General features: G+C 57.1%; 2 protein-coding genes across 2 annotated transcripts in view; one reads left to right on the top strand and one right to left on the bottom strand.

Annotated features, from left to right (window-relative positions):
- Nucleotides 1-73: 73 nt before the first annotated feature.
- RNF25 (ring finger protein 25) lies at nucleotides 74-4,419 on the top strand (the record flags this gene model as incomplete). The annotated part of the gene is made up of 8 exons (XM_010146120.1): nucleotides 74-141; nucleotides 827-896; nucleotides 1,023-1,094; nucleotides 1,821-1,961; nucleotides 2,762-2,851; nucleotides 3,369-3,503; nucleotides 3,620-3,641; nucleotides 3,734-4,419. Coding segments are annotated over 8 exons (1,284 nt in total), but the record flags the coding sequence as incomplete, so codon positions are not given.
- A 3,754-nt stretch (nucleotides 4,420-8,173) lies between these two features.
- The window catches only part of LOC104502183 (mitochondrial chaperone BCS1), a 3,752-nt gene continuing 3,348 nt past the window's right edge, over nucleotides 8,174-8,577 (bottom strand). The window contains exon 7 of the mRNA XM_010146119.1: nucleotides 8,174-8,502. Within this exon, the coding sequence (XP_010144421.1) occupies nucleotides 8,250-8,502 (253 nt within the window). The 3' untranslated portion in view covers nucleotides 8,174-8,249. The remainder of the gene's footprint in view (nucleotides 8,503-8,577) is intronic.

The raw sequence follows: 8,577 nt of genomic DNA, 5'->3' as shown, positions 1-8,577 counted from the left end.
CCCACTTCCCTCCCCGCCCCGGGCCTCCGCGTCTTCCTTGTTGTGCTTTGAGTGTCTCTCCTTTTCTCCTTAGTATCCCAACAAAGCTCCAGAGATCTCAATCAGGAACCCGCGGGGGCTGTCAGATGAGCAAATTCAAAAGTGAGTGCTGGGAGAGCGGGGAGAGGGTGACCCTTTCCTCCGGATATCAGGGAGGCAGGACTGGTGGAAAAGACGTTTCTCAAATTCACGTGTCTGGTTAATAAGTGGATACAGGTCACTAAATCACCTTGGTTTAAATCTCATAGGAGCCACCGGTGCTGAGTTTTGAGTTATGGTTGTTCCCCTGTGGTCCCCCAGAAATGTATTCTAAATCCCCTGGGCCTTTGAAGCTCTTGGTGTTGCTTTGACAGAGGTGGGACTGACCCAAGCCCTTGGGCAGCCCATTGCTCTCCTGTCCTCAGTGCAGCGGAACATGTGCAGAGAGACCCTGGTACCTGCCGGCAGCACAGCAGTAACGCAGCTCCCGCCAGACCTGCTGTCATCAGATAGACAAAGCCTGAGATTCACAAAAACTGAAGGGTGCTGGGTGAGCCCTGGCCGAGGCAGTCAGCACACCAGCTCATGCAAGTCCTCTGAGGACAAAGGTGGCCTGTGCTCCAGCTTGTGGGAGCCAGGAGAGCATGTGAATATGTGCGTCTGCTCATGTCCATCCTGTGCTGCAAGCAAAGCCTGAAGGCCAGCGCTCCATTTGTTCCTCCTGTCATCATGGAGGGGTGACAGGTATGCGGGACATTGAAAAGGTGTGGATGAATTTGTGTTAAGCATTTTTGCTCTTTTGCTGTAGGATTTCCCAGACCCTCAGAAGCGTTGCTGAAGCCAGGCTGGGGACAGAGGTGCTCTACGAACTGATTGAGGTGAAAGTTGGGGGAGGTTGGGGGTGACCAGCCACAGACACTGGTCTCTGACTGCCCACGGGGTGGGACAGCCCTGAGCCCATGGACAGGCCAGTGAGGAAAACTTTTGCTTTAATGTTTCTGCAGAAGGGGAAGGAGATTCTCACTGACAACAACATTCCTCACGGCCAGTGTGTGATCTGCCTGTATGGCTTTCAGGTAGGCATGTGTCTTCTCCTGGCCCTGCATGCTGACTGGGAAGGGGAGGCAGAACGGGGAGCCTGGAACTCAGAGCTCGGAATATTGGCCTGGGACCAGAGCGTGCCTCAGCAGCCCCCTGGCTCCTGACCCTGCTGGGCATGAACCTTCCTAAGGAAATACACGCTGCTCTCCCTGTCAGCCTGAAGACAACCATCTACAAAGAGAGGGTACAGGGGTATCAGTGATGCCGGAGTGTCCCCAGAGGAGTGGGTAGGCTCTGGGGATAGCTGCTGGGGCATCTCAGCTTCCCTGTGTGGGTCAAACCTTGTCTGGAGTTCAGCATACAGGTGGTCTGGAGGAACTGGGGCTAGAACACACCTAAGCAGGTGCTGAGGTCCATGGGGACAGGGCAGCTTGTCCTGTCCGGGTTGCAAGGAGAGGAAGGAGAACACATTGGGTGGGTAAATTGCTGCTTACGCAGGAACGCATGCAGAGAAGCCAGTCACAGAAAATTTGCATCTTGACATTAGGAGAGTTTCTCACACTCCAAACAGGTAATAGTGTCCCAGTAAGAGCTCAGGGAGTAGAGATGAAGCCCAGCAGCAGATACTGTATGGATTTGCCAACAATAGCACTAGCTTCCTACTGCCAGCACTGATGTGGGAGTGAAAACCCACCTCAGCTGGGAAGGCTGCACAATGCTGTGCTCAGAAACCTTTTAAAGCTGTGCTTTCTCCTCTACAGGAGAGAGAAGCCTTCACAAAGACCCAGTGCTACCACTATTTCCACTCCCACTGCCTGGCCCGCTACGCCCAGCATATGGAGCAGGAGATCCTCATGCAGCAGGAGGAGAGAGAGCAGTGCCTGGCACCATCCCCCAAACAGGTAGCAGGCCCTGGGCTCCCTCCCCTGGCCCTCGTCTCCCCCTGCACAGGTCTTCGTCACGTCTCTTTGGGATATGGAGCAAGGGCTGGCCTGAGCCAGCAGCATGGTCAGTGTGATGCCCACACTGAGAATGAGAACAGGGATTAATCCAAGTGATCTCCAGGGGCCGTTTCCAACCAAATTTACCCCATGAGCATTTAGTACTTTAGCAGCTGGTTTACTGGGTCTTTGGGTCAGTGCCTGCTGTGTGAGCAGGCAGGGGAGTTGCATTTTTGGCCTTCTGGAACCACAGAAGTTAGAAAAGAGACTTGAACTGCAGGGGTTTGCAGCAGGATAAATGCACTCTCCTCCATTCTGGGGTGATAACACCTGCCTGAGCAGGTGCTGGAACAGTTGTCAGCCACAGAGCACACACCACAGTTGAGCATGGAACAAGGCAAAGGCTCCTTCCTGCAAATCCCTTTCAAAAAGGGGCTTCCTGGAGGACACGCTCCACTTTGGCGTGGAGACAAATAGATCCTGGGCTGAGGAGGATTGCAGCTGTGCATGCTGACAGAGGTGGCTTGTACAGCGATCGGCTGCTGGAACATGACTTCCAGCATGCCTCATAGTGGAGACACCTTCTGTAGCAGTCGTTGAGACACCAGGCTGCCTTCATGCTGCTGGAACCCCCCTGGGCTTCCCTGCCCTGGCAGAAGAGCGAAGGCGGCCACCCTGTTCCGCTTCCTGGCGGGGGTTATCTGGCAGTGCCTGAGCTGGGTTGCAGCCAGGCTTTGGTGTCACCTCTTGCCTCCCCGCAGGAGGTGGGTGTGCAGTGCCCTGTTTGCCGGGAGACCCTGGTCTACGATCTCTGTGCTCTGAAGGCAGCGCCGCCGCCGCAGCACCCACTGGTAAGAAATGGGGGCTCACCTGCCCAGCTGTGCCCAGTCACTGCATAGCTTCAAATGAGACACTGTGATGGATGAAGGAGTGCGTGCTCTTGGGTCCTCCTAGACAGCCCATCCCAAGGGGAGTTCACAAAACCTAGCAGGGTGTCTCCTGACTCTGATGCACTCACAAAGAGCAGGTTTAGTTGTATAACCCTGAGTCTTGAGCAGGGGCAGAGGTGGTTCTGCCATGGGACATGTCCCCGTACTTGCTGGAATATCATCAAGGTCAGGAGAGTGACCTGACTGTAGCTGCTCTGCATCTTGCCCCAGCAGGGCAGGTCACTGCAGGAGTGACTCTAGCTCTCTCTCGGAATTTCACGCACATTTGTAGGCCTGGTCAAATGTGGCAAAGGGAAGCAGGTTGCCTGGGCACTGTGCGATCAGAGAAGGGTTTGGGGAGTAGCTCTTAGCACTGCTCGCTGGCTGCCCGTGCTGGATTTTGAGAGAGCACTTACCCACCTTGCTTTCTGCTGCTCAGGAGCCGTACAGGCCCGACGCCAAGATACTGCAGCACCAGGAAGAATTGCGCTTGATTTTCAAGAGGCAGCAAGAGAAAGGGGGCATCATTGACCCTGAGGCAGAGAGGAACCGTTACTTCATCAGCCTCCAGGCGGTATGGCACCGGGGCGGAGAGCTGGCGAGGGGGGTGCTGGGCTGCAGGACCGAGCGCTGTCATCTGCGATGGGAGTCCCCTAACCCTTTCTTCACTGGTGGCTTTTTTTCTTTCAGCCTCCAGCTGCTGTCAGTCCAGGCCAAGCAGCCACTGCCTCCGAACTGCCGGTGAGTGCCAGCGCTGTGGATGTGGCCCCGGCCCCCAGCCCAACCGTGGGTCGCACGATCCAGGCCAAGCAGCCACTGCCTCCGAACTGCCGGTGAGTGCCAGCGCTGTGGATGTGCCCCAGCCGCCCAGCCAAGCCTTGGCTCCAGAGCCAGCCAGGGCAGCGGAGGCCAGAACGGAATCTGGGCGGCCTGAGAGGCCTGCTGTGCCCAGAGAGCAACAGAGCAAGAGGGAGAGGCCAGGCCCCAGCAGTCAGGGCAGGCAGTCATGCAGCAGCTTGCTGGAACCGGCAGAAGAGGCCTGTCATCCACCCCGTGGCTCCATGGGGCCCCGGGGTTTCAGCCGGAGACCTGAGCGGAGACCTGGTGGGAGGCACAGCCAGCAGCTTCCGAAGCCTCACAGCAGGAGCAGGGCTGCTGCTTTGTCTGAACAAAAGGAGCTGTGCCCTGAAGACTCCTCGCCAGTTACAGAGGCAGTGAACTTGAAAGAGGAGCGCTGTGATGCGGAGAGATGGACCCCGGGGGAGGGGGCTGAGGCCCGGGGCAGGGAGAAGGAGAACCTGGCGTTCAACCGCAGCGACCACAGAGGAGCCCCTAGCTGGCAGGGCCACCACAGGCCTTGGGATCGCGGGAGGTGGGAGAGGTCCAGGATCCAGGAGCGTGGTTCCTACCCCAGAGCACCAAGAGGGCGAGGTGTGTTGAGGCCCAGTGGATGTCGAGAAGCCCATCCTGAGAAGGAGAGTGGCTCCTAGCAGGAGTGGTGAGGGGCTGGGCTGGGGGAGGGAAGGGCTGTTTCTGGGGAGAACAGTGAAGGCTCTGGTGGAGCAGTAGCAAGCAGACACCATACCCCTTGGGAGGGAGGAGACAGCTGGCATGTGGCACAGCTTGGGACAGGAAGTGTCTCTAGGTTATGTGCAGAGCAAAGCATCCTGGCGTGAGCGACTGGTTGTCATCAGAGTTGGAGAAGCTGACTCCTGACAAATCTTGTCAGCCTTGGTCTTGGAGGACCCAGGGGACAGAGGAAGCCTTGACCGGGCACTTGCAGCCATCATCCCTGTGTGCGAGCTAACAAAAGTGCACACGTACCAAGCAAAGGGACTGGGCCCAGCGTGATGCCACAGCAGAGCCAGAGCTGTGGCAGGACCGTCCCTGGAAGCCAGCATCCCAGTGGAGCTGTGGTGGTGCCAAGTGATGAGGCTGTGCCAGGGCAGCAGCCTGGAGCTCAGCTTGCCGTGTCCCCCTTTCCTTCTCAGAGCACCTTCTCAGCTGCTGTCCCTGTCCCTTGGAGACAACACTGCTTCTCCTGCAGCCCTGACCAGTGCTCAGCTGAAGGGCTCAGCCAGACAGGTCCTTTGTGCGACAGGATGTTTCCCAGTCCCAGCCAGGAGAGCTAAATTAAGCTGAAGTCAACACATTGGCAGGTCAGGGCTGTCTGATGGCTGAGGCTTTGGGTCGGCTCCTGCTCCCCCAGGAGGCCTGAGTTTAGCTGGAGCTCCTGCCCTGTCCTTCAGCTGCTTCTGAGCAGGCAGGAGCTGATGGGAGAGATGTGGGAAGAGCGCTCTGCTTTGCAACCTTCACCTGTTCTGTTGGGATCCTCTTCGAGGGCCAGGCTGTCTCTTGGAGCTTTCAACAGCCCAGAGTGAAGACGCGCCCCAACAGTTTGGATACTCTGACCCTCCTTTCATCTTCAAAGTTGACCCTGCTTGAAAGAAATGAGAATTTGCTGTTTAAACTAACTTGGTGCTGTTCCTTCTGCTGCTTCACAGGTTGAAACTGTCCCACTCCAGAGCTGTGACGGGTGATCCTAGGACTCTGAAGTGGGACATTGCTGTTCACATTAATTTGTTGGGTCTCCTCCAGAGCCTGCTCCCTTTGTTTTCTCTGCCCTCTCCTTCCTGTTCTTTGCTGTGTGGAGCGAGATTGTTGATCCCTGGTGTAGCTTCCTCCGCTCCCTGCTCCCTACACCCGAGGCCGGGGCAGAGTCCTCCCCCAGCCGTCCTGGGTGGTAGGAGGGTTCCCCAGTCCCTGCTTTGCCTGGTTCGGTGTAAGCTGTCCGGCTCACACAGACAGTACTGATTCCTTCACACTTGTTTGTGCCTTGTGCCCCCACCTCTCTTTTGGCCACACGCGGGTTGTTACTGTCTTCCTTCTCCTGCTGAGGGCAAAACTGACTCTGCCATGATGGACTTGCCAGAGCTTTGGGTGAGGTCCCTGGGAAACTGAGGGCTGGGAAGGCATTCGCACTGCATCTGCCTGGTTGATCCTTTGGCACGTGAAGGGTTCGGGAAAGCTCTCTTGAATTTCCAGCGCTGGCCTATTTTCAACCCCAGTGCTCTAAAGGCATTAACTTCTTTTTCCCTCCTTGGCCCGAGCCTACACTACTTGTCCTGGGCTTGGGGATCTGAGAGCCAGATGTTGTCCCCTGCTGGGGGATGAGAGCTGAGCATTGGCTTCCTGAAGAGAGCGTAGTCTTCCTTCAGTGCTCACTCTGTCCTCCTCCAGCTGGTTTCTGGGTGAACAGCACCTGACTGAAACGGTGTAAACTTCCTCTGACATTGGTGCTTGTTCTGCTGCCTCCTGCCTTCACTTGTGAAATTGCTGTGCTCCACACAAGGCAAATGCCCTGAAAGAAACATGAGGATCTCTGCCCCTCGCAGCAGCTGCAGCTCCTTGGCTTCCTCCAGCGAGCCAGGCTCACTCTCAGTACGAAAGCTGCTGTGCCTGGTGTCAGGAGTACGGGAATTCAGCCATGGAAATGGGAGCAAGCAAGGACTTGGGTAACTTGGTCAAATGCACGATGTGTTAGAGGGAAGGGGCTTTTCCTGGGAACAGGGATTTAGGAAGGGCCCTCACCTTTCTGACTTGCTGCTGTCAACCTGGAGCAGAGCACGTTTTGTGAGTGTGTGGACATGAATTTGGGTTAAAGAAAAAAACCTCCGGGTCAGAGGGGAGGAAGGGAGCCTGCACCCTGCCCTGGGGCTCCTCGCTTGGTGTCTGTCTGCATCATCCACCTACCTCACAGGGCTGTTGTGAGGCTTAACTGGCAAACACACTCGGGCCGGGAAGGAGGGCAGCGGTGGTGTCTGTAGCATTAACACTATTAAAAGCAAGCAGTGAGATGTTGCCTGTGCTCTTGAGTGGTGGTATCAGGCCCCTCTGGCTCTCCCTCACCACTCCCCCATTCTCCTAAGCTGCTGTGAGGCATTTGCCAGTCACTCATGGCCAGTTTTGACCCCCAGCTTTGAGGTAAGAGGCTGGATGCAAGCAGTCAGCACCTGTAGAACAGCCAGGCACAGGGTCTGGGATGTCAGCAGCAGTACCTAGCTCTGGGAGCCACCCTGAGTCACTAGGGACATCTCCACCCCCGACCACCGGATCAACCCTTGCAAAAACACTTGCGCAAGTCTGGGGTTGCATCAAAGCAGCGCCTGTTGGCCCTGAAATTCAGCTTCAGTGGCATCAGTTGGGCCCCTTCATACCCCCACATGCTCTCAGCTTTGCCCTTAGCCCTGCAGGGCAGAGCCAAGAGGAGGGCTGAGCAACGACCCAACGGCTCAGGTTTGGCCTGGAACCAGCTTCTGCAACGTTACACAGGCCCAGAGTGGGGACATGAACACGGGGCAGCTCTGGGGAAGTCAATTTTGGGATTCTGAAACAAGGACTGGGGAGGCTCTGGCTGGCTTGTTCAGTGGGTCAGCATACCCCCCCTGCCTCCAGGGCCTTGGGAAGGAGGCACAGAACCTTCTGCTTCTGGGTTGTATTTCAGCACCTGTGGCGCTACCAGCCCACCTGGAACTTTTGTTCCTAGCAGGAAGAAAGCCTGGTGACAGGGAGGCTGCAGGCCAAATCCCTCCTTCAGCCACGGAGGGCCTCTCCTGGGTGAAGGAGAGTAGTCACACCTCCAACAGGGATTTCTGCACCTCACACAGGGCTGGCCTGGCTGCAGAAACTCACTTGAGGATGAACATTGGGCTCTTGGGAAGGTATTCTGTTACCAGCCAAAGCCTCCCTGCCTCCATGAGCTCCAGGCCCCACATCTCGTCTGGCAGGAGGGACAGTCATGCCCACCCAGGAACGATGTCCAAGCAGATCTGTGACTTGGCATCACAGCCCTGCAGCCCAAGGGACAAGCTGTCTCCTGGGAGCTGCTTCTGACTGAAATGCTCTGGGTTTACAGTACTGGCCATGCCAGGCCCTGGTCAGGAGAGCTCTGGGCCAGCAGCTGGGTAGCGGGGCAACTAACAGGCAAAGGGACTGGAGAGCCAAGAGACGTGTTGAGCACTTCACAGAGGATATTCATGAACGAGTGAAGACCATTATCCTGTCAAAGACCAGCAGCTCTTTAGCAGTGCAGCACCCCAGTGTCCTGCCCCAGGGAAATGCCCTTCCAGGGCACCCCCAGGCTGCCCCACAAGGGAGGGGATTCACAGCCAGGAGCCTTGGCAGCTTGTGGCAATCCCGGCACGAGGCACACGCTGGTTAGCGGGCTGGTGCAATAGCACCCATAGCTCCATGGCATCCCTGGGATGGTCACGTCCTTGTCCCAGTCATCTCAACGTGGCAGGGGAAAGCTGGCCCCTGCTCACAGCAGGATGGAGCGAATGTTTGAAATGGCTCCTTCGGGGTCCGTCTTGTAGAGCATGAAGTGTCCCTGCACCTGGGCAGCGCTGATCTGTCCCGAGACCGCCAGCGCCTGCTCGGCAAACCGCTCGGCCACAGCTGGGGGCTGCTCAGGGTAGAAGCGCTGGAACATGCGGGCAAGTTGCCAGCGGGAGCAGTGGCCCACGTACTGCTTGAGATCCACGCGGCCGGGACGCACCAGGGCTGGGTCCAGCCTGTGGAGAGACACAGGGGTGCCGTGAAAACCTCATCCAAGCATCTCTGCAGGGTGGTCCTGCAGCAAGCCCCAC

The sequence above is a fragment of the Buceros rhinoceros genome, unplaced genomic scaffold, assembly GCF_000710305.1.
Source record: "Buceros rhinoceros silvestris isolate BGI_N320 unplaced genomic scaffold, ASM71030v1 scaffold8842, whole genome shotgun sequence".
Taxonomy (NCBI): Eukaryota; Metazoa; Chordata; class Aves; order Bucerotiformes; family Bucerotidae; genus Buceros; species Buceros rhinoceros.
This window is presented reverse-complemented; position numbering and strand designations above follow the sequence as displayed.